General features: G+C 40.3%; 2 protein-coding genes across 4 annotated transcripts; one reads left to right on the plus strand and one right to left on the minus strand.

Moving 5' to 3' along the window:
• The first annotated feature begins 5 nt into the window (after positions 1-5).
• LOC138017015 (malignant T-cell-amplified sequence 1-like) lies at positions 6-8,915 on the plus strand. Its single transcript, XM_068864219.1, has 6 exons — positions 6-84; positions 2,654-2,806; positions 3,170-3,267; positions 5,845-5,978; positions 7,033-7,100; positions 8,645-8,915. The coding sequence occupies exons 1-6, from the start codon at positions 74-76 to the stop codon at positions 8,727-8,729; spliced, it is 549 nt and encodes a 182-aa protein (XP_068720320.1). The 5' UTR covers positions 6-73; the 3' UTR covers positions 8,730-8,915.
• On the minus strand, positions 8,907-25,304 carry LOC138017014 (vacuolar protein-sorting-associated protein 36-like). Of its 3 annotated transcripts, none has more exons than XM_068864216.1 (15): positions 25,095-25,304; positions 24,931-24,999; positions 23,421-23,491; positions 22,801-22,915; positions 22,235-22,321; positions 21,501-21,587; positions 20,016-20,048; positions 18,665-18,742; positions 17,397-17,452; positions 17,186-17,264; positions 16,586-16,651; positions 15,006-15,070; positions 11,850-11,934; positions 10,571-10,647; positions 8,907-9,285 (listed from the first exon to the last, which is right to left on the minus strand). In XM_068864216.1, the coding sequence occupies exons 1-15, from the start codon at positions 25,197-25,199 to the stop codon at positions 9,189-9,191; spliced, it is 1,170 nt and encodes a 389-aa protein (XP_068720317.1). In that variant the 5' UTR covers positions 25,200-25,304; the 3' UTR covers positions 8,907-9,188. The 3 variants fall into 3 exon arrangements, with proteins under 3 accessions (XP_068720317.1, XP_068720319.1, XP_068720318.1); XM_068864218.1 differs by having other exon boundaries at positions 23,421-23,486; positions 25,095-25,252; XM_068864217.1 differs by lacking the exon at positions 22,801-22,915 and having other exon boundaries at positions 23,421-23,486; positions 25,095-25,299.
• Positions 25,305-25,307: the final 3 nt, after the last annotated feature.

Here is a 25,307-nt window from a genome sequence, read left to right on the forward strand (position 1 = left end):
TGATCGCTGGCGAATTGCGCATCTATTTTGAGTCCATGTGACTTGAAAAAAAGTTGCAAATTTCTGCTGGAATATGTTCAAAAAGTAAGGAATTTGTTTTCGATTTTGTGGCTTTATTGTGTGTACTTTTCCGAAAGGATTTTATTGTGCCTCAGATAATTCCTGCTCGCGAGGATTGCAGTTATGTACTTCATAACCTGGCGGATTGCCTTAAGAGAAAATTAATAAGCTTAGTGTTTCGAGGGATTTTAAGCTTTCTGTCTCAGGTGGTGCATAAACGGCAGTTGCGGCTGAGTTTTAATTCGTCTTTCCGTGTGTTCCAATCATCATTAGAAAGACAATGAGACTTAATTAATTAATGGCATTTGAATTGCATACCAGACCCCAGTTGTTCAAACGATGGATAGTATCCAGTGGGTTGTGCTATCCATTTGTTTGTTTGTTTGTTTGTTAGTTATTTATTTGTTTAAGCAGGTTGACGTTTTGACAGCTATTCAGCTGATGTGGACCTGCTATACCCACCCACCCATATACACACAGAGGACAGCCACAACACCGGGAACTTCATCCCCTACTCTTCTCGAATAGTGTGTGGGTTCTTTAACATCCCACAGGGAACTAATGAACATGGAAGTTATTTGTGAGACGGGACCTCCGGCTTATCGTCTTTATCCTAGAAGACTTGAAAGTCTAACCATTTGCAGATGTAATTACAAAGGCAGCACTTTCTCCTCAGTTATTTAAAGACCCTGAGTGTTGGTCCGGCCGGAGTCTAACTCACGACCTCCCACATGGCAGCCCGGTGCTCAACCAACTGAGCCACCGGTGCGCGGATAGTGATTTATCCGGTGGATAACGTTATCCACCTTTTGAACAACTGGGGCCAGAGGATCTTCTCCCACGGCTGGTGGAGGGTTACAGGGTTACCCAACAATTCAATTTCCGAATTTAAAGTGATAGTGATATGCTGTAAACAGGTAAAATGTGTATCAAATCACACAAAGTAGCGTTCTCAAGTACTTTTATTGAGTGAATTTAAATTGTCATCTTTTTATCTGCACTTTGCTTGTGTGGCAGTAAAACATTTCATAACCTCATGAGGCGTGTATTAAAACTGTGTAGAAAGAAGGGGGCTGTTTTACGATGAAAGGGCGATCAGACTTAAATCAGGGACGAGAATACAGGAGGCAGTGAAGCCCTGTGGTTAGGGCGGCGCTTATGCCTTGACCACTCGTTGAATTTATTCCAAGTAGTCCCTGGTTCAATTTCCTGGCTGCACTTGTATAAGTAACCAACTGGTTTGTCTCTGGCCTCTAGCCAGTTGGGATTCTTAAAAGTTGTTCTGTTCAATGAGTTGGAGATATTAGCTTCTAGCTACTCAAAAAATCCGAGGGTAAATAATGATACTTACTTACAAGTTGTTATCAAGATGGTGAAATATTAACCCCATTAAATAACCCATCACACCTAATGGGCCCCCAATTGGCGAGTAAAATTTTGTGGCATTAGCTGGAGTAAAACCTCTAAGTCGCATATTGTTAGGTGGGGAATGGTTATCTGAATGAAGAGAATTGTGTATAGATCTCTGAGGCAGCTATTTTTTACTGGTCACAGCTCAGGTAAATCACATCGTTAAAATAACCGCAACCACTTTCCTAATGTAAGCTTTGGCCAAAATAACAGTTTTTAGACCAAGGGTTTGCATGAATAGTATTAAAGGTTAGGGTTGTTTTATCATTGTTACAATAGTGACCTTTAAACCTGACTTGTGACCTGTGAAAAATACCTTCTGGTATCTCTCTATTGATGTTGACTCGGGGATGCTTGGAAAAAGGCTGAGAGCTCCTTTTTAGAACTCAGTTGAACCTACACTTACAACCTTCCGAATACTGTACGTTGTACTTTCGACGCTCTGCTACTGAGCTTTAGAGGACTTGCGGGAACCAGGCTATTAAACTATGTTGATCTTTACAGCTGGGACTGAAATGATCAGAAAGAGTGCATTCTGATATTGCAAACAAGTAATCAGAAGGTCATTGCTTCATCCTCTGTAAAGGAACACTCACTTACTGACACTCACTTCCTTATTCACTTTTTGTTTTTTAACGTGACACTTGTGGCTCGGTTGGCTGAGCATCAGGCTGCCATGCGGGAGGTCGCGGGTCTGAACCCCGGCTGGATCAACATTCAGGATCTTAGAATAACTGAGGAGAAAGTGCTGCCTTTGTAATTTCATTTGCAAATGGTTAGACTTTCAAGTCTTCTCGGATAAGGACTATAAACCATAGGTCCCATCTCACAAATACCTTCTATGTTCATAAATTCCCTGTGGGAAGTTAAAGAACCCACACACTATTCGATAAGAGTAGGGAATGTAGTCCCTGGTGTACATGTTGTGGCTGTCCTTTGTGAGTGCATAGGTGGGTGGGTATAGTAGATCCTCATTAGCTTTATTTTTTTTTTTTTTTTCGCCAAAACTTCGACCCGCACAAACAAGTAAATAACAAACAAACAAGCATCGGATTCCCCAAGTCACCATCATTGCAACGTTACATAAAAATTTCTTCATCATTCATGTTAACATAATGTTTCATAGTGTAACAAAGTTAATGAACCCTTTTTTGTCACCAAACTGATGATTTTCGCATGTTAGATTTCAGGCCAAAGAAGCCATCTCAGGTGTAAGCCAAGTTAAGTCATCCGTTCAACGTGGAATAAGATCTAAACTAGTAGAAAAGTTTCCTCCTCTAGATGATTACATAGCTCAAATATTTCCCAAAAAGGAACCACTAGTACTTGTAAAATGGTGAGTAATAGTTTGATGTTTTTATGTAAACTTTGTGCGTGTAAATCGAATCATGATTCCCAGTGATAGAAGTCAAAGTTAATGATCCCTTTACAGTTACTGTAGCAGGGATGGTGCAGCTGTAATAGAGTACTCGCCTCCCAGCAATGTGGTCTTGGCTCTATTCCTAGACTTGGCATCACATCTGTGTCTAATGATGCTCTGAAGGTTTTTCTCAGGGTACTCAATTTGATTTTTTACAGTATCCCCAATAATAAGTTAACTATTATTAAGTGCCCAGTGCTAAATGCAGTTAACACTTATTGTTGTTAGACTAAGTATTATTATCTAACTTGCCTTGTTTTACAAATGTATATTTTGCAGCCATGACCACATAGAAATATTGTCTGTAAATCAAGAAATCCTCTTCTTCAGACAAAGAGAGGGAGACTATTTACCTTCACTAAGACTTCTACATAAATGTAAGCAGTGATATTATTTTTTTAATTGCCGCTAACCTCATTATCATTATTTTTGTTCCACAAAAGTAAAATTTCAGCACCATAAAACAAGTATTGTTTAATAAATTAAATGAACTGGTTGCGATATCGCTTCTAAAGTGCCATATGAGTTCGCTTATGTCCAGAAATCCACCGAATTAGATGCACACTCAATTTCGACATCCAACAGGAAGTGTCCCTTTAAGTCTAAGCCTTGCAACCTATTGCCAACAACTTTTTTCGAAGGATTTTTAGCAGACTTCCTTTTAGTTCAGAGTATTTCAGTGGGTTTTTTTTTAAGGTTACAACATCTTGGTCAATAATATTATCCAGTTTCAATTCTGTAGTCCAAAGTCCACAGTCTGTGACCCAATGATAGGGTTAAGTGTGATCATAGATAGTTTTTTGCATTTAAAACTTTACTGATTAGAGTGTAATGTGAAGTGCTTGTTTTCTATCCCATAAGAACCGTGTGAGCATTAGCCCTAGCTACTAATGGAAATGGGCCCAAACAAGGACGGAGAAAAACTCTGACCAGGGTGGGAATTGAACGCACGACCTTTGGGTTAGATCACCGCTGCTCTACCGACTGAGCTACAAGGTCAGACAGGAGCAGGCCGTGGGAACTGAAGATGGACATGTACAAGTACAAGGAAAGGTTACGTTTTTGCAAACGTTGGCCGTGAAGCACTATATTTCAACAGACTTAACTGATTAGAGTGTAATGTGAAGTGCTTAATGTTTTCTACCCCACAAGCATCAAATCAGTTAAGTCTGCTGAAATATAAGTGCTTCACAGCCAATGTTTGCAAAAACGTAACCTTTCCTTGTACTTGTACATTTTAATAAAACTGTTGTGAACGGCATGATTCCAATCAAAACCAGTAAACACATGCGTTGCAAATCTTTACGATCATGGTATTTAAAAATATTTAAATACTTTTTTTTAACAGTACCAAGAGAATTATAATGATATGTGCTACGGAGTCATACGATAACCAGATATTGCATTGCGTGCAAAAAAAACACGAAAACTTGTTTCTGGTCACGCACAATTCTAGAATACATATTTCCCTGTTAACCCATTGTCTCCCAGGGGTTCCCCATTGACGATTAAAATCGTCTGGCGTTAGAAAGAGTAAAATACTAAGTCTGGCCGGTTTGGGTGTAAAAGGGTTAATCTGTCATGTAGTCTTCTGTGGTTTAGTAGTCATTTCACGGTTGCCTCTGAAGGAAGTTCTAGATACCGAGTTGGGCTGCCTTCTGTGAGACAGAGAAATCTTATGAAATCTTATGCATGGACAGGCAGATTGTGACTGCCTCCCTCCCCCTCCCCCCCAAATAAAACAATATAAAATAAAATAAGTTAAAAGTCCAAAAACGGAGGCGAATCCTATACTTTGTTCTTTGAACAAAGTAATAATTAAGGTAACGTTATTTTTAGTTTAGGGTAAATGCAGCTGTTTATCAAGGTTACTTGAGGAGCCTCATTTGAGGGACACTTGTTTGTGACAGCAATAATTATTGTCTGTTTTCCGAGACACAAGTGATGTTGAAATTGGGGAGAATAGGAAGAGGACACTTCGTGACGCTTATTGAAATCTGCTTGCATCTAATTAGGGACACTTCTGGACAAATCTGTGTGAGTTGTGTAAAGTTGAGAAAATTGGCAAGCATGCCTTTGTCCTGCAGCCAGGCTGGTGAGGAGCGTGTGTCTATCCCTGAGATGATGTTTCAAGCTGTTAAATTTGCTCTCCAGTTTTGACAGAGTTTTTGCATTTCAAAGGAGTTTGTGCAGGGTTCTCCCTAGTTTTCAGCGCAACAGGTTTGGCACCTTTTCAAACCGGTAAAGCAATTGGTTAATGTTGGACGTTCTGCAAAAGGATAACTGACTTCTGAGCGTTTGCAGGCGGTAATAAGTGCTCTTACAAGCGGTAAATTTCACTAGTTACCGCCTGATAAGGAGAACCCTGTTTGTGATGTCATCTCAGGATGCCCCACACTACATTGGCCATGGGGCAAACAACATCTGCTTTTTGTTAAAGTTGACAGTGCACTTAAATTATAATTGGAATTTCAAAGTGAAGACAAGGATATTTCTGCAGTTAAGTGAAAAGATTTATCTCAGGAAAGAAATATATTTGAGGCTAGTGGCACTTTTCAACTCATTCAGGCTTCTGCTCATATTTATGCTATTTTATTCCTACTTGTAGTGATTCCTCATCGGTCGCTCATCCAAGCCTTCGTACATTTGGATACAACATTATATTTTAACCTTCATCTCAATACCTTGTAAAATTAATGGTAAAAAAATGTAATAATATGCAGGGCAGAATTTAACGTTGTATTAATAATTTATTGTTGAAATTATAGTTCAGAACATTCTTGGAATTTATTTGTCAATTAAGGAGAAGCATTTTTCGGAGTTGGAAGCATGCTCTTTTTTGCTTTTCCATTCTTTCTTTGCCTCTGTTAAACTGCTGAAGGATATAATTGTGCTCTCTCCCTTCATTTCCATTTCATGACACCTAACGTTAAATTACTTGTTTTCAATGATAGATCCTGTCATCCTACCACATCAACAAGTGGACAAAGGAGCGATAAAATTTCTTTTAAGTGGTGCTAATGTAATGTGTAGAGGGCTTACCAGTCCTGGAGCTAAGATGATCACCTTGCCTAAAGGGGCTTTTGTTGTATCCTTTATACATTGTACTTTCTAGTGAATTATGGTCGTCACAGTTATAAATGCAATTTTAGCAATTGCGTAGCTCAGAGAAGCCTGACAAATTCAGGACTTCCTGAAATTTTCAGGCTTCTCTACGAAATTGCTAAAATTGCATTAAAATTAACTGCGACGACCATAGCTTCACTTGATTTCACATCCGCAGTTCAATGTAAGATTCACTTCATATATCATTTCGTTACATTGTATTTTGTGACCTTGGAAGCTGTTGTAAAAGGCAATTATAACAGCAAGTTGACGCATTTGTCCAGAAATACCAAGTAATTTGATGCTTGCTAATTTAGTAAGTATCACAAATGTCCCCAAAACTCTTGAAGTAAAGACTGATAAAAAACTGCATTTACCTAAAAACTACTCCAACCTTGAAACTTATCTTATTGTTGGAAATGGGTAGCAAATGCTTGGTTTAAATGGGACACTTCAAATAGTATATCAAAATTCACTGGGCAGGCATCTAATTATGCGAATTTCCGGATTAAGTGCAAGTTGAGGTACATTGTACTTGGATTTTTTTTTACACCTTGTTGAAGCTGAATACCCAAAGTTACCGTATTTTTGCGAACACCCTCATTTTAATTTTCCTTAATTATTCACATTTGTGTAATTCATGCACACCTATCTCTGAGTCGATATCAAGGCTGCTGCCTAACGGTCGCCCGGTCGCCTGGGGCACCTTATTTGCGAGCCTGGGCAACCAAAGTTCTGAACAAGTAGCCAGAACGGGCGCCTTACTTGATTCATCCTCACTTTCTCATAAATATGATCCCAGCAAGAATAAATAAATTCTGGGCTCTTGAAAAAATGACTCTGGCTACTAACTTTTGATGTTGGAAGCCCGAAGGGCTCCTGGAAAATTTTCTTAGGCAGCAGCTTGGATATACAGCTGTAATTATGTCACTTATATGTATATAAATTTTTTTTAAAGCCTTGTCAGTTTTTTTAAGCAACTAACAACTGCAGCTTATCTGAGGTTCGGGAGTTATGTTCTCTTAACCAGTTCACAGGCAATAACTGCTGAAGGAAAAGAGCATGCAATAGCCATTGGAAAGATGACAATGTCTGCAGAAGAAATGTGAGTTGATGTAACGAGAGGTATCCAGACAATTTGCTCCCTGGACAACATTTTGTATTTTTGATTATTCATATTGAATCAGGAAGATTTGAATAGCAGACTCCTTTTTGCTTACATATGTATACATACATACATAATTGACCACTCCCACAGGGCCAATAAACACAATTACGACAGAACAGAACATTCAATAACAACTATTAAGAATCCCAATTGGCTGGAGGCAAGCCAGTTGGCTATTTACAAGTTCAGCTAGCGCTGAGAAGTTGAACCAAGGACTTCCTTGAACCTGTGATCCCCGAATCTCAAGGCAAGCGCCCGCAATATTTATGGTTGTTTTTGAGAGAATGCCACCTTGATCTACATTGCGTCCCACAATATTTATACATGTAGTTGTTTTTGAGAGAACGCAATCTTGATCTGCATGTGTACAACTGCCATGTTTTCATCTCGGCACCTTGTGTCCAATGGGCAAATTTTTGAGAACTTTTGAAACATCACTTGTGCCCATAAATCACGAAAAGCAAGAGCAGCGGGCTCAATTGCTCAATTACAACCATCGGACTAAACGGACGCTCACACTGGAAAAACCGGTTTGACGAGAGAAAACAAGATTGACTAGTCCAGAAGTTCGGGCTGCGGCGGCTTCAAAGAGTTGACGCGATTCGGGCAGAGCCTCCTTTTCTCCTCCTCAGTAAAGAAAAAGACAAAGGGAGGCTCTGCTCGCAGGGTGCGGTTTCCGCTCCTCAAAAACCAACATTTGACTTGATTTGTCTTATTTGTTAATTTCAGTTTACAGTGTCCCCAATTAGTGCTCCAACGCTAGAGAGATTGGACACTTTAATAAATAAAGTTCCTTTTTACACGCAAAAGGAAAGCCGTCAAAATAACGATGGGTTAATCATACGTGAAACGAAAGAAGTTAACTTGATTTAAGTCAGTCGTGTTCTGTTTCACGTTCATGAGCTTACTAATGCCGGCTACGTCGTAAATAGTGGCTCAAGATATCGGTCCGCTCTCCTTGATTAGGCGCGCGATTCCATCCATTGCATTGAGTAGATCATTACTAGGTTGTTTGATCTCCTTCGAGGTATGTTCACGACCGTCTGTACTTTGCAATGTGGGTCAGGGTCGCTCCATCTTCAGGGAAGTTCGTAGGAAACTTCACTTTTCAATTGACGTCACGATCTAGCGCCCAAAGCATTGTGAGATTAATATGTGGACAAAGACAACGACATTTTAGCAATGTTTGTCTCCATTTCAATCCCATAATGCTTTGCAATAATATCTTTTTATCAACTGTAGAAAATGCTATTAACAATATAAATGTGGTACTGTCAAGACAAGTCAAAACGGAAAACAGCTACTTCCGGTTGGCGTCCGCGTCTCACTGAAAAACGTCGCGTGCTTAAGCTTCCTATTAACAACTTCATTAAAGTCACAAGTTTATCTGTTTGAACACAGCTGCTCTACTAATCCAGGAGACTAAAAATTAAATCAAATTTCTAGATGAGTAATTATATTTTATCTTTCCTTTCTCACAGCCGAGAAACCAACAAAGGCATTGGTGTTGAGGTCATTCATTTCTTAAACGATGGACTGTGGCAAATGAAACAGCTGGAGAAATAAAAATAAACTGGAGACAAGTTTGTACCACGTATCAGAGATGAATATCATTTTTTTCTACGACTGCTGTATCGACCTTAATGGAATCTTCAACAATAACTTGCAAAGCAAGCGACGCAATAAAGATGAAGAACAAACAGTTCTCTCTTCTGCTAAAATCAATAAAATATGAATTTTACACCTTTGAAAGAGTCTTTATTAATTGTTGTTCAAGAAGCTGTCACAAAACTGCCTCGTATTAAACTCGACTTAGAGCAAGCATTTGAGAGGAAATGCGCAAGAGAATCCATGCTTGCCTGCTGCGGTATCCGCCAGTAGTTCCATATCCTACTTAATCGTGTCCGAATTTTTTAGCGTTTTATTCATTTTCTCTTTGTGGAATCAATTGTAACTGGGAATCGTAAATATCCTCCGACAACAGTCAGTGGGAGCTTGCGTCATTCCTTCCCGGCCTTGCCGTCTTTAATCCGTTCTTTCAAGAAATAAGTTTGGGTAAAACCGCAATCCCTCGACGCTGTCGTCCCGACATGCCTTGCCAGCTTGTTCTGTAACCAAGAGCCTGTTGTAGTTTAAAAAATGAAATAGTTATTTCAGGGGACGTGACCATTACCTGTAGCCCATGCCGATTTCACTTGTCACACTCAGATATGCCCAGAAATGCTCCTAACAGACCCTTCTCCAAAATGGCGGCAACGGATTTGAATGAGTTAATACTGAACTGAATGAAAAACTGATACCAGAAATAGAGCACCTTTACTTCAGTAACCCTACAAAGTTTCAGCGTATGAGGTGTTATAGAGCAAGTTTCAATGTAAAACCAAAACCAAAACGTAAGTAATTACTTTGGCCAATCAAAATTGACGGAGACAATCCAGTAAACCAATCACCCGGAGCCGACACAACGCGCGGGAAAATGTGCACGCGCGAGCCACGACTGGTTTTGGTTTCACTTCTGATTGGTTGAAAAAGTGGCGCGAGAACTTTGAACCAATCATTGAGTGAAGTAATGCAAAACCACAGCAATTCACTAATTACTTTCGACACATTTGAAAACCGCTCTATCAGCTGAGAAAATATAAGTTGAATTTTGACGAAATTTACAGACGTTTGTATGACTGGGGATATACGCCATACCCGCAATCATACAAACGTCTGTAAATTTTTCATTTTTCAACTTACATTTTCTTAGCTGATATTACACCTGATAGGATATGCCGAAACTTTTGCAGGGTTACTATCTAGAGTTGAAACTCCAATCCACGAATATGAATTTTATTTTCCTTATTTTCTCTGCTACCACAAGTCGTGGGGCACAGTGTCCTAAATTAATGATAATAGTAAATTCAAAGCAAATTAGGAAGTAACGATAATCGTTAATTTGGTGAGGAGATCAATCATGTTGCTTTTAAGTGACGCGCGCTTTGATTGGCTGATTGAGTAGGCCTTCTTTAATAAGTTACCTTGATTTTCCAGTTCGGTAAAGACCACAGGGCAAAAAATCGTAACAGTAATCCTATCGAACCCGGTTAGACCCATCATTTCGCTGGACCGCGAGTCTCTATTTTCGGCGAGCGAGTCAGGAACGGGAAAAATACACGCGCGCGAAATTTGGAGGACGCGCGCACCATGACTAACTTCCACAGAACCCAGTCACTTTTTTGACTTTATGTCAATCTAAACGTACGACAAAATTAAACCTCAACGAATCTGTAACTACATTTTACTTCAAATATACCTGTTGAGACTTTTGCTGCAGAATGTGTTTAAACACTGAAACCATTTCTCGGAAAACAAGATAAGATTAAAGCCCAAACCGAGGACGGCTTTAAATAGTTCTTAAGTACCTTTCTTTGGCTAACATAACGGAAATATTCGCCAAGTGCGCCAATTCCTCTGCGGTTACGGAATGTTTTTCATCAAGCTGGAAAGACAAAATGGATATTGTACCTTTAGTTGCTAGTGGTATAGTATATTTCATTCCTATATTTTAAACTGCTGATTGTGACGACTTTAAGGACGCCACAACGCCACAAAACAATAGCTCTAATGAGAAAAAACAAAAGCTCTGCACGCCCTGCACGTGCGTTTTTCATTTTGGTACATTTCTTTGCCGTCCTCGTCCTAGCAACGACTGTGAATGGACCTCTTTAGCTTGTACGTTTTGTTTTCCAATTTCAGACAATGGGATGTTACTCCAGGCAAAAGTTTCTTTCAAATGTCGTCTTCTGCACGTGCACATGTATGCATAACAAAAAGAAAATTCCCTTGGGAACATCACGTGGTCTGAAATGGGAAAACAAAACGTACAAGCTAAAGAGAGGTCCATTGACCAAATTTCAGGTTGTGTAGAGGACGTGAGAACATGACGAAACATTTATAATTTCTCCCCAAACAACCACACAATTCATGCCAATTTTATTCCTGCAATATTGATACATACTTTCCATTCCGAATGACCTGGTGTTATAACGAAGTTATTGCAATAACGGGAACTAATAATTTAGACGACGTTCTCGTTGGCATCGTCGTCGTACTTGCGTAAGCTCCCTATTAGGAAGTTTAAGATCTACGACGCGACGGCAACGAAAAAGTCACAAATTTGGATATTTAACGAGCAAAAACAATAGCTTTGCACGCTCTGCACGTGTATTTTACATTTTTGTACATTTCTACACAAGGCAGCGAATTTGAATTTTTCTGTCGGCGCTTCAACACTGCACCTCCCAATTCAGTTCTTGGACAGTTGCGCTAGTTTTTAAAAGTTTGACAAACCGACATAATGACGAAAAGATTAATAAACCTGAACTTGCAATTTTAATGACGTTTTCGTTACCGTTGCGTCGTAGATCTAAAACTTCGTATTTATCACAGCTGAGAGGGCAACTTAAAGTCCTACCATGATCAAAATATCGCTTCCTTTTTTCCTTCACATTTTGAAAGTGTGTTTGCCCTGGTTCAACTTCTCGGCTGCACTTGTAAATAGCCAACTGGTTTGCCTATGGCTAGTTGAGATTCTTAACAGTTGTTCTGTTCTGTCGTTTTCGTTGATTATGTTACATTGCCTCTGAAAAGCCCTACGGGGAGTGGAACGTAACAATGTAAAAAAGAAGAACTTATGCTTACAGTTTGTTTGGTAATCTGAATGACTTGTTCATCGCTATGCGACAAGGCTTGAATAACCAGGACACCACTTTCAAACGCTCGTAGCCTAAAAATCCAAGTGATATCAATTCTTGGCGTCAGTATTTGGACGAGGATACCTAAACTTCGAGCCAGGATTCGAGCTAGGATCCGAGCCAGGATTCGAGCTAAGATGAGCTTTCTCCGCTATTTATTCTCGAATTTCTCGGTTAGGTTTGGTCTCGAATCGGTTAGGTTAGCTAGTTAGGTCTAGTTAGGGTTAAGACAGGTCTCGGTTAGGTCTCGGATCCTGGCTCGAATCCTGGCTCGGATTCTGGCTTTATTCTTAGTTTATCTCTATTTGGACCTCCTTGCAGGAGCTTACGTGTGTCTTCCCTAACAGCACGTTAATCTCGATGTTAGTCGAAGTGGGATCAGCTGAGAACAGGTTGTAAATTGTATTCTGAAACTTTCTTCTGGTTTTTCAAACGATGGTTGGTCAAATGAACCAAATGAACGAATTTGAAACAACTATAAACTCTTGATAAGAAAACCTTTCATGTCAGGCGTACCTCACTCGGTTAGTGCGCGGCCTTCTCAGCTAGAGGTCGACAGTTCGATCCCCGTCTCATTCGATCAACGTCTGTTTCGATTTTTCTCTGATCCGTACAAGGGGGCTATTAAGGTGCGCATTGAGGGCCACAAGATTGTCAGCAACTTCAATAGACTATATTCGTATTCTCAGTATTGGACTGGAAGTAGCTTGCAATGGAGGCTAATGCAGTGGAATACATTAAAAAGTATTTGCATTTGAAAAGATTCCCCCGTATTAGCCTCCATTGCAAGCTAGTTCCAGTCCAATACTGAGAATATGAATATGGTCTATTCACTGTCACTTGTTACCCCAACCTAGTCCCCAGGGTCTCTCTTCTCTGCCTCCATTGTCCTGGCACACTTCGGGTATCCTAGGCTCGATTTCCAGCCGTTTTGGGAGCCCGAATTCCTTGCCCTCATGATACCAGACTCCAAAAACGGCTGCATGGAAGTCGAGCCTACGGGTATCCGTGCATGGCTAAAAACTATGATAGCAAATTCACAAAACGACAGCGGCCGGCAACGGCAACGCCATCTCAAAATATAACTTCGCGTTATTTCAACCTTTTTAATGTCAAGGGTGTGGTAGTTATCTCAAAAATGGTACTCGTCGGAACGGCACTTAATTTAGGGGAGAAGCTGAAAATTTATCCTTCAGCCCTGACGTTGTTCATAAAACCTCAAATCTGGCTATTTCACGCTGTTGTTTTGCTGACGACGGCAAAGAAATGGACAAAAGTGAGAAACGCACGTGCAGGGCGTGCAAAGCTATTGTTTTTGCCAACTGAATATGCAAATTTGTGACGTTCTCATTGCCGTCGCTGTTGTCGTTGCTTAAGGACGGTGCCTACTAATTCAAAGGTATTTTTCCCCCGGTTTAAGATTATGCAGGAAATGTAGATCTTAACAAGCGTCATTGAAATCCAAAAGGAAAATTGGGGGTAACCACGCATTTTTCAAAGATAATTCAAGAATAATATTTGTAAAAGCTTTAAATTACAAAACAATGTATGGCGTTCTTTCTCAAATTGAAACTTAATTATCTCTCGAAAATGCATGGTTAAACCCTAATTTTCTTTTACGATACCAAGAGTACTTAGATCTACTAAGATCTACTTTCTCCGGATAGTTTTAAACTGCGCAAAAATATCCCTGAATTAGTAAGTATCACCGATAGGCAACCCGAGTATCTTGAGATGCGCAAAACGTATGCGCAATAACAATAATAGGCAACGTCCTTAGCTTCCTAATATCGTTGGTTAAAAGAGGACAAAAGATCGTGATGCACGTGCGGCACGCATTTTAGCTCATATGTTTGCGATACTCGTCAAAAAAACGACGTGAAATCACCAAATTTGAGGTTTTGACGACAACGCCAGCACACAAATGTGAAGCTTTCCTTCTCTCTTTTCACTCTGAAACCGCTAGTACCATTTAATATTTAGGATACTTCGTCCACATTGTACGACGTGAACGAGATGGTATAATCGCAGAAGCCTTGGGATATTGCAAAGTTTTATTTTGAGGTGACGTCTTCGTCGCCGTCTCAGACATTTAAGTCCCTAATATTATACACTTAGGGTGCGTTCGATTGACCGTATTACGGAATAGGAAATACATGGAATAGAAGTTAGAAATCCTTCGTTTTTACGGAGATTCACATTAAAATTGACAGGCACCTGCTAAATTGCTATTTTAAACATATCCTTATCATCCTTTTTGCTCAAAACGCGAGACATACCGTTTTAAATGCTCCACGTATTCTTATTCCGGAATAGGGTCAATCGAACGCACCTTTAATGTATGGTCCCGAGGAAAACAGTTAGTTTTGTTTTCCCGAGAGTCCTGATGTTTCCCGAGACGAAGTCGAGGGAAACATCAGGACTCGAGAGAAAACAAAACTAACTAGTTTCCCAAGGGACCAGACAGTAAGTGCTTTGTTGTATATTTAGACTTTTCCGTCAACAATCGCAGCAAAACATACGGAGCGAGCAACAACTGTGGAATTGTATCCCGATCGGGATACATTTGAATTTGATCAGGGGCACGTGACCAAGAACTAACCAATCACAGTGCTCGTTTTGTTGAGTGAAAGGCTAGTTATATAACAATAAGCACTTAATGACCGGTCCCTAGGGGAACAGTGAGTTTTGTTTCCCCGAGACCCTCAACATTGAGGGTCGAGGAGAAACATAACTCACTGTTTCCGTGGGACCAGTCATTAACTGTTTTGTTACACCCCACAACTGAAACTGAACCAAACTAAATACGAGTATAATCCTTACTAGTTTAATTAAAAGTCAAACACCTCAAACACGAACGAGTAACATTTTGGTGGTACTCTTCATAACGACGAGGTTTGAGATTTTGTCGACAGCAGAAACATGCAAATGTAAATCTTTCAGGCAGCGTTTACACGCTGCGTCATTCTGTTAAATCAAAGTTCCTCTCAACAAGTAGTTTGGAAAAAGGCTGCCTTCCTGATTTTTGGATAGACAAATGTGATTCCGTACCTATTAAAATGGCCTGAAGGAAGCTAAGCCTCTGTGTCACACTTGCACTTACCTCAATGGCACGCTGGCTGATGCAAACATGTTTGCTGCATTGATCAAGTCGTCAGGAGAAACTAGCTGCAGAAAAGTAACAGTGGTTTATTGAAGGAAATGCGGTGATAAAAAAGACAATATTACCATCAGGACAAGAAGACGATAATAAAGTCATCTCTTTTTTGTGGAAGATGGCATAGAACGTTTTGCAAAGATCCACGAAATTACGATGTACTTATTGACTGAGTGGGCGGGCCGCACGGGAAAATGTTTGGCCCGTGGTCATGGCGTACGAGGTCCGTGCTCCATAACCGGACCTCCCATTCCGTCAGTAAGCATTTCATCACATTCTCTAATTTCTCAAATCCTATAATACACCTTATTTACCCCCCTCCCCCCGAAAAAAAAAAATTTGAAACGGAGAAACTGTAAACAATGATTAAGCTTTTTTTTTGGGGGGGGGGGGGGTGGGGGTGGGGGTGGGGTGGGTAGTGTATGGGCTCTTTACGCTATTCATGAGCACCCAGAATATGAAGTTCGGACAAAACAGTTACAAATTTGCACAGAAAAATTATCTAATATGTTGCTTGTATTTGCTTTTCCGGCTGTAAATAAATTGGATGTTTGTTTAGAAGCGACGAAATCCTCGAAAATCGCACCACACAGAGCAGTACACTGTGGAACAGCCTTCCCATTCAAGCAAGAAATCAAGCCACCCTCACTTCCTTTAAAACATCCCTGCTAGCACAACTTTTTTTTTTTTTAATTTTACCTGTAATGATAGTATAACCGCAAATAAACACATCCTAATTTTATCCGGCCGTTTTATTTTAGTGTTATAAGATTAAATTGTAAATACACGGCTCGATGTAAGAGCATATTTTACTTGTATGTATGACTTGATACCGTTATACCGCTTATGATGATGATGATGATGATGATGCACGTGCTTCACGTGGCCGTACGGCTTTTTCTGGCCCTCCTCGCGCTAATTTGTACGGCCCTCATACATGGATTTTTTCCAATAGTTTTACAATAAAAGCGCGCGCGGGGCCGTACGGTCTGTGTGATAAATACCTCTTACTAACCGAGTTCGAGGTCCGTACTGTAAGTTACGGACCGAGTTTTTTCCCGTTGATTTATGGCCCAAGCGCGAAGCGCGGGGGCCATGAATCAACGGGAAAAAACGAGGATCCGTAACTTACAGCACGGACCGAGAAAACGAGGTTAGTAAGACATTTGTTATATCTCTGAGGTTAACCGGCGCGCGGGCAAGGAAACTAGTCAAAGTGAAGCGGAAGGTTAAACTGCCACAAAGAATGCCGTGCCAAAATCCCAAAAACTAAATCTTCTTGGCTGTTAAGTTTGAAATAGTTGCTTGCAAGATTCAAACAGTTTTCAGTACAAGTTTATGCAACTCGCTAGATGATATTTTGTCGAAATTTCAAATTCAGCGGGCTGTGCAGCGGGCCGTACTGTAGAATACGGCCCGCTAATTTAGCCAATTACAGCGCGCGTACTATCTGAGAGATATAATAACGTTTGTTATGGACATACATTCTACTCTGCTGCTATAATAGGGGATGAAAATGAACAAACCTCCATTCCTCTGGCTCTGTTGAACCTGCAATATACATCGCTCATGGTCATCATGCCTCCTTCATCCTTGAAAAGGGTCACATTCGAAAAAAAAACCCCAATGATTATTGATTGGTTGCAATAATCGCCCCACTTCCATTCGGAGACTCACTTGGGAGTAGCATCTAAGCTGGTATAGCGATATTTCTTGTTTACGAACATTGACGTCACATATCTTTTGATATTGAAATTTGCCAACCAGGGAACAAAAGAAGTCAATGCTTCAACAGCCAATTATATAGCTTCTGGTTGGCATATCAAGAAGAATGGGTGACGTAACCAGAAACATCGCTATACTGCCCATGCATGTATGATCTCATGATGTCCTACGCCTAGCCAGATGTAATCAGGGAGAAAAACCAGAATACCCAGATAAAAAACCGTGAGAGTCATAAACAGAGATGAACCCAGTTCACTGATGACGAAAAATAAGATGGTGTAATACAAAGGGACTGCTACACCAGCCTGGTAAGACCAAAAGCTAAAATCTGATCTGAGCTGTCCTCCCGCGACTGCTGATTGCACTTGCATGAACATAGTTTTCAGAGGACAGAGTAATACCTTGATGATCTTGTCCAAAAAATTACCAAGCTCTTTTGCAAGTTCTTTGTGATAGCTTGCACCACTTCCATGCGTCTCTCTGCGATACAAAAGAAGGAACAATCATAATCTGTGATAAAAGGCTCTAGCAGCAGTGTTATTCAAAAAACTGAAGTGCAAGCAGGAGAATGTAAATGCTTTCCTAGAATTCCAAGTATCAAGGATCCTATACCTTGTCACTGGATTTGCTATTCCCATACTCAGAAGGTAGGATTTGAACATAACTGTCTGAAACACAAAATGAGACAAAATGTTACTATTCGGAACGTAACATTTTGTTTACGCTTACCCTGCGAGCAGTCGGTTTCTGCTACACTTGTCCAAGAGAGAAACCACTGCGAGCAACCGTTTGATTTTCCATCGAGCATGTGCGAAGTACGTCACACCCTACGTGATGTATTTGACATCACTTCGTTTTCTTTCGAGGGAAATCACTACACAGCAGGCTCGCCCAAACGCAGCAGTTACGTAGCTGAACGCCCGCGCAAGCGCCAAAACAAGTTTACTAACTCGTTTTACCGGTTCAAATTTAATTTATTCGTCCTTGGTGCTGGACGGCGGCTCACTCAAAGAAACTAACGGTTGCTCGCAGTAGTTTCTCTCTCGGGAAGCGTAGGAGAAACCAACTGCTCGCAGGGTAGTTTACATTGTGATGTAGACGCAAATTCATATGCAAGCGCAATGAACAAAGTAATATATGAAACGAATCATGTATTGAACAGCGCATATGAAATCAAGAGAAGCTATGATCCTCCCGGTTATTGACGCAATTTTAGCAATTGCGTAGAGAGGCCTTAAAAATGTAGGACTTCAACAGGGTTTGAACCCGTTGAAGTCCTCAATTTTTCAGGCTTCTCTACGCAATTGCTAAAATTGCGTTCAACATTAACTACGAGGATCATAGCTTTACTTGATTTCATATCCACAGTTCAATATATGATTCATTTCATGTATCACTTCGTTCGTTGATGATTCACCGCGGGAACATTTGAAGCCACAAATGATCAGCTCCCAGCTCCTACCTCCTGAAGTTGGTTAGGGCGCCGTACCGGGTTCAAACCCTGTGAAGCTCCGGCGTTCATAACTGCGAGGATCATAGCTTCACTTGAATTTTTTTTCTCTGACACTTGCATTTCAGTGCTCGTGTGTAAACCAAGGCAATGTAAAAGAAACTGCAAACGAAAGGTAGCAATACAGCTCCATACCACCTTGGTTAAAACCAAGATGATGTCAGCCTTGTATGTCATTTTAAAACTGACTCTCATTGTGCCTGAGGATTGCTCTTTGTGTTTTTGTTCCGTGTGAGAATGTCGCTTGCATTAATTTTGTGCCTCAGCCCTTGCACTTGCATTTACACTGCATACGTAAACCAGGCTTTAGCCTGGAATGAATCCACTGCTTGGTTCCATAAAGGCTTTGTAAGGTTAGAAGCTTTGCTACCTCATCCTCAGTAATTGCCCCTTTCTTTTCCTCAAGCTTGGAAGCTACTTTATCTGCGATAGCAACCATTTCCTTTGCCTGTCGAAATTTTATAACAAAAGTAAACTAAAAGGTAAGCGAGAGAACCTTTATTTATAGATGGTAGTATTTAACACTTACAGCTTGTAAAGCACTGCATATTAATTAACCCATTGACGCCTGGGATTGAGACTCAACAGATTTTAACATACCGTAAAATTCCGAAAATAAGCCCCGGGGCTTATTTTTTTCAAAGGCCCTTTTCGAGGGGCTTATTTTTGGAAGGGCTTATATTTGGAGGGGCGATTTAACGGAGGGTTGTTTGCGTTGCCGCTTTGGGGGGTGTATCTTTGGAGGGGCTTACAAACAGAGTGGCGTATTTTCGGAATTTTACGGTAATTAACTATCAGATTTGAAGTGCTATTTCTACCCATGTAAACCATGTGAGCGTTAGCCCTACTAATGGAATTGGGCCCACACAAGGACAAAGAAAAACTCTGACCAGGGAGGAACTGAACCCACCACGTGCGGGTTAGATCATGGGAATTTAAGATGTCAATATCCCAGCAATGCATATTAAGTAAAAGTACAAGGAAGGTTAACGTTTCTGTCTAACGCCAGATGATTTTACTTGTCAAGTGGGGGCGTCCTAGGACGTTTGAGGTGTACATGTAAATGGGTTAAGAAGCCTAACCAGAAAAAGGGGACTTGCTGCCTACTCACAAGGTGTGAAGAAGTTGAATTCGGAATCAACAAATACAAATACGTGTACAGCCAGAGGCCAGAAAAATCTCATGCTCTTACCACTAGACCATGCACCCCTCAAGCAGCAATGATTTAGACAAGGAATAATCATAGTTGAGAATTTCGCATGCCTGCCCCCCCCCCCCCCCCTACTCCCTCTAAGGGCCTATACGGGGAGGCTCCGCCCGAAAAGGGTACCTTTTTATCACTTAAGATATATGAAAGGGTAGGGAAGTCTGTCCTTTAGCTATTCCGTGTTCCGATACTTCAGAGAAGTAGTTTGATGTTTGCCACAAGGTTTCCAACCAACAAAGTCCTATCATGGCTTACAATCACCTGATCAACATGTGTATTTGCAATCCTAAAATAGCTCTCTATCAGCACTTATTTGCAAGCATTGTAATGTAAGTCGTGCAAAGTCTTAAAAGTCAAGTACAGTCCTCCACAGAAAGGCATTACTTTAGAAGTTGAAAATATTCATGGGGGATTTCAGGTGTCACCACTTTACAACTGCATATAAGTTGCACTGACTTTGAATTGTGATGTTTAGTTTACGCCACAGAGTTCAAATCAGAAATTAATGTTTCACCTTTTCCATGAGAGCATCCAAATCTTTAAAAGCCTGAAATCAACAGAAAATACTTTTCAAAGAACTTAAGGTAAATGAATGGCCGACTATCGTAGCCTTGTTTGTTTGCAATTATCTTCAATGTAATCACTGGTCAATAAAAAAGTTACCACGTACATTGTATATCAATGGTGGAATTTTAGGACAGAAGTGCCGGTATTATCAAATAAAAATTATCAAATGACTTTTAAAAGCCTTTCCAGTGTTCCCGTTATTTTTTTAAGTGGGGGGGGGTCATATGTAGACCATTTGAGCGGTCACCAAGACAACACGCCAGCAACGGTCCTTTGGGGGTGGGAGAGGGGGTAAGGAGCGCTCAAACTTCCTATTAAACGTTCTTGTACAATTTTTTTGTAATGCCGTGTCCCGTTTTGAGATCTTTTCCCTTTCTTAAGCTGTGGGTATAAATTCAGTTCAAAGATAAATGCACATTAAACACGCTCATGAGAAAAACTTAAGCATTTCTTCTTTAAATTGAATAGTCTGCAAGAACACAAAAAAACTACAAATTGCTCTGACGGAAGTTTCCCTGCATGTCATGCTTGTCTTGCAGTTGCACTTAAAGCAAACGTTTATTCCACACACAAGCAAGGACTGCTGTTCTTTCTGCTTCATGTCAAATGTGATGTTAACTCCCGGTGCCAAACCAAGAAATTTTTTTTGCTTTACGCTTTTAAAACCCTAGTTTTATAAAATTCTCAATTCTGAATTCTCAGATTAATGACAATTTTAATCTGTCGGGCCAGGAAGCATTCTTTGTCGGGTTATTGACCCGAGACCAATCTCTTATCTAGAACACTGCCTTTCTCACCAAATATGGCCAATAATGGATTTTACTCAGACTGTCCAAAGCCAAACAATTTTCTTTGTCAGTGGCGAGCCCCCCAGGGACAAAAGAGTTAAAGGCATAAATCTAGCTCCAATCAAAACCATCCCCTTTAACCATCTCTCTCTCCCAAAAATTTTACCTCTTGTGTGCCACCCCTGAGGAGGCGCAGTGGCCTCATGGTTAGTGTGCTCGACTCCGGAGCGAGTGGTCCGGGTTCGGGTCCTGGCCGGGGACATTGTGTTGTGTTCTTGGGCCAGACACTTTACTCCCACGGTGCCTCTCTTCACCCAGGTGTATAAATGGGTACTGCCATAATGCTGGGGGTAACCCTGCATCCCATCCAGGTGGGAGTTAAAAATACTCCTAGTCGCTTAATGCTACGGGAACCGGGTATAAGCACCGACGTGTTGGGTCATTGGCTCGGAAAGCGCTTACCTTACCATGCCACCCCTGAGGTACATTAGGTAGTCATTCTGGCCCTCTCTCTGCCATGCAAATGCTCCAGTGAGAGTAGTGTTGTTTGACAGAGAGAGGGACAGAACTGTTGAAACACGGTTGCTTCTAGAATCGATCAAATAGGTCCTGAGCTAAATTCTTACCAGTACATGTACACATACCTTTTGTATATAGTCATCTGTCTCTTTAGATTTCTGTTCCAATTTTCTTTCAATTCCCACTATTCCTCCAACTCCCCTTGGCCGAGTCTAAAGGTAAACCAGCACAAAATCAATACCTTGAAAGATATTTGCTTATCATTTACAGCACAGTAACTGTACACTGAACCATTCCCAACTTCCACTTCAGGCTCCTTTTCAAAGTGTTCCAAATGCAAAATCTTTGTAATGGTGTACCAAACACCTTATTGGTAAACTGTAAACTCACTCGATTGCGTTGTGTTTTATTCAGCTTTTTAATCGGTAAATTCGCAAAAACTGGCTCGCTGTTCAACTCACAATTCACCCTAAAATTTCACACTCACATGTCATTGCCTTATTTGGAAACTAAAGCGCACGCAATCAATGTCACAAAACAACAACGACTATGGGGGGAGGGCTAAGTCTATTACTCTCGCACAATGGAACAAGTGAAAACTGCTACAATTATATTGTTGTCAAATATTGTGTTTATTAGACAAGCTGTCTAACTTTGAACAAAACCTGCAAGTGGAAATGAATAATGATGCAAATGTTGAGTAATACCCCAGGTCCAGGCTTCTTGCATGAAAAACCAGAAATATTTGCCCAAGCCAGTGCTCCCCTAGTGAACACCACTTCTTCGAAAAGAAGTCAGGAAAAGTCCACAGAAACTACTGCAATTGCAGCTAGAAGCTTCAATGATCAAAGTTACTTACAGGGCCTTTGATTGATGCCTCTGCAGAGCCAGATGTTTGTTGCATCCATGATTTCTTGTTAATCTGCTCCACTAACCGTGCATAAAACTAACAGGAAATAGTAATGGCTTGTAAGAAACTTCTAATCTAGGTGGTTAACATCAAAACCTGCTATACAAAAAGTCTCTAATTTCCTTTGTTTTGTTTAAACTAATTTGATCAGGAAAGGCTCCTGGCCTGCATCGTATCACTTCTTCACTTAACTGGTTCAAATCCCATTGGCGCCAACTGAATTTTTCAGAGAGACAATATTGCTCAAATTGTCCACTGCTGTTAAGGGATCACTTCAATCAATCCTTAGAAATTTGAATGTAGCTTATGAGTTACTGAACTAACAATTCAAAGAGCAAATTCTAATGTTTATAATAAAGCTACATTTAAATTTCTTCTAACCAGAGTACCATCAAACTACGTGTACGTCAGAAATAATTAATATTAAATTTTAGGCTTGCAAGATTTCCAAACACATAGTTTCAAAGACATCCATGACAAAGAGTCAGAGACACATGTGGCGATTCAAACTGTACCTCTGCATGACCACCCTGTTTGAATGAGAACTTGATGCAGGTGTACGGGCTTGAAACACATGGCCCGGGTTCTTTGTTTGCAGGTGGAGGGTGAAGTTCAACTATCACTTTGGCACTGCAACAAATTAAGTGAGACGAAAAGAAAACATACCGGTAGTCACGTAGTCATTAATTTTTTAACAACAGCAAAATTTCGAAGTACGTGTACATTGGTACACTACTGTAGGGTGCACTATTCTTGTAAGGCATTCCAAAGTTACCACTTGTTGTGGGTAGTGGTCAGATTTAAGTAGGCAACTACTCCTTACCTATAGCCGAGGAATCGTGACATAATAGCCACTCACCAATCCTAGAGCAGCATGTTATGTTATGGGCCAAGGAGCATTTGTAGTGTTAATAAATTTATTTGTGGTTGATTTTTCAAAATTTTCTTAACTACTGTATGTCTATCTGGGGGTAGCCAAAAGTACCCTAATTAGATGCACGCACAATTTTGACATCCAGAATGAAGTGTCCTTTTATTGTTTAAGTCGAAGCCTTTGCTACAATGTACCCACATGCATTTCCACCAGTAAGGTAAGGGTAAAGGTTAGATAATTAAAAATATTTAAATTACAAACCTGCTCATGAACCCAGCAGATTGTTCTCCAATTTTCCTCACAAGAGACAAAGTCAATGAGATCGCTCTGTCCTGACAAAATTAATCAACAAATTAGTAAAATATTAAATATTAAATTCAGCAATGACTTTCATTATTATTTTATCTAACAGAAACACTCCAAAGATAAAATACTGAGTCCAGTTAACTCCAAATGACTCCAAAAGGAGGGCACTGCTGATGAGGAGAAAATAATTAAGATTAATTATGCCAGGACCACAATCCTATGATGCTGAAATCAAACCTGGCATGCACCTGACAGCCATCCACTGTCCACTTCCGCACAGGCAAACTTCATGAGCCAGAGCAGACCCTCCATTAGCCTTTTTAACCATCAACGAGAAAACACCACAAGTTCATAACCCTCCTCAATTGATTTTGCTAGTGTTTATCCACTGAATAGTGATTTATCCTGTGGATAGCGCTATCCATCGTTTGAACAACTGGGGCCTGTACTCAGTTACCAGGCCTTTGAATAATAGCTAGGCTGGAGTTGACCTTGCTTTGATATAAACTTCGTTGCTTTTCTTATGTAAATCATGTTCTTGTAATGCTAACGAGTTCCTATTTACATAAGAAAAGCCGTGAGGTTTGTATCAAAACAAAGTCAACTCCAGCCTCACTTTCATTTAAAGGCTAGGTAGCTAAGCACATAACTCGAAAAAGGTCAATAGGCCTTATTCATAGCCGCCATGTTGGTTTTCAAATTAGCCATGTGTTATGGCAAACTAGCGGAAAATCGGCTCGTCGAAATATTGAAATAGCATTGCCAAAAGTACATTTTAGAATTCAGAATTGAGTACCTTTTATAATAATTTTATATCTTTTGATTGCCTTTGACATTTTGACTTTCTACTTCGTTATCTGCTTATTTTTCACTAAAAAAACATCGAAGTAACTTGTGTAATCTTTCTATTTTACTACATGTACTTAGGTAATAAACATTCAATGAATGTGAAACTAATCATCTTTGTGGCTAAGATGTTCGTTACAACCTCTCGAACTTGTGTTGTTTGCCCCCTCAAAAGTGTGTAGCTTAATTTGCATGATAATAACAAATCCAACAGGGAAACCCTAAAACCCAGAATCCGGGATCCGGAGTCCGAAATCACAGGTCATTGTTTTACCAATACAGAGAGTAAACACTACCCTAAACATTCATAAAAGCTAACCTTAGGCCTAAAAACTTTTTTTTAGGCCTAATTAGGCCTAACGTTAGCTTTTATGACTGTTTGAGATAGTTTTTACTCTCTGTATTGGTAAAACAATCACCTGTGATTCCGGATTCCGGATTCCGAGTTTTAGGGTTGCCCAATCCAACATGGTGCCATCGTGAATAAGGTCTATTTTCCGCCATGTTGTCCTGATTACCCAATGATGCCATCAAGAGCGTGGACTGGTCTATTTTCGATACCTATTCCTTCAAACGTCATGCTTCTAAATCAGCTGCAGCAAAGGCAACTGCATCTCACCTGTTGATCCAAGTCATCCCAGACTATTCTGTGTGTTGTAAGCTTAAGGTTTCCATTTTCAAAAGTTGTCTGCAGAAGTTTGAAGATGAAAAACTTGAGCTAGTAAAGCAAAGCATGGCTAGTTGTGTTAAAATCATGTGGATCAAAATAACGGTCAACTTAACCTTTTTGTCCCCATCGTAGATTCTGACACCTGACTGCTGATGAACTCCCGATTCGCCCGGTAACACACAAAGGTTCGAAGACGAAGTCCAGCTAAATCGATCCATGCTTAAAGAGTTCCATTCAATTTTCTACATTAATTTTCCTTCTCCATCCATCTTCACGCTCTAAGAAGATGTATGGACGATGTTTTGACTTCAACCTCGTTCCCAGCG

This window comes from Montipora capricornis, chromosome 9 (assembly GCF_036669925.1).
Source record: "Montipora capricornis isolate CH-2021 chromosome 9, ASM3666992v2, whole genome shotgun sequence".
Classification (NCBI taxonomy): Eukaryota; Metazoa; Cnidaria; class Anthozoa; order Scleractinia; family Acroporidae; genus Montipora; species Montipora capricornis.

Excerpts from the sequence above, each read along its gene's own strand:
- LOC138017014 (XM_068864216.1), bottom strand. The coding sequence starts at position 25,199 with ATGGATCGATTTAGCTGGACTTCGTCTTCGAACCTTTGTGTGTTACCG. Across the intron at positions 25,000-25,094 it reads TCTACGATGGGGACAAAAAG|ACAACTTTTGAAAATGGAAA; the intron begins GTTAAGTTGACC and ends AAACTTCTGCAG. Across the intron at positions 9,286-10,570 it reads GTTATGTTAGCCAAAGAAAG|GCTCTTGGTTACAGAACAAG; the intron begins GTACTTAAGAAC and ends AAACTACAACAG.
- LOC138017015 (XM_068864219.1), top strand. Across the intron at positions 3,268-5,844 it reads ACTAAGACTTCTACATAAAT|ATCCTGTCATCCTACCACAT; the intron begins GTAAGCAGTGAT and ends TTTCAATGATAG. Across the intron at positions 7,101-8,644 it reads ACAATGTCTGCAGAAGAAAT|CCGAGAAACCAACAAAGGCA; the intron begins GTGAGTTGATGT and ends CCTTTCTCACAG.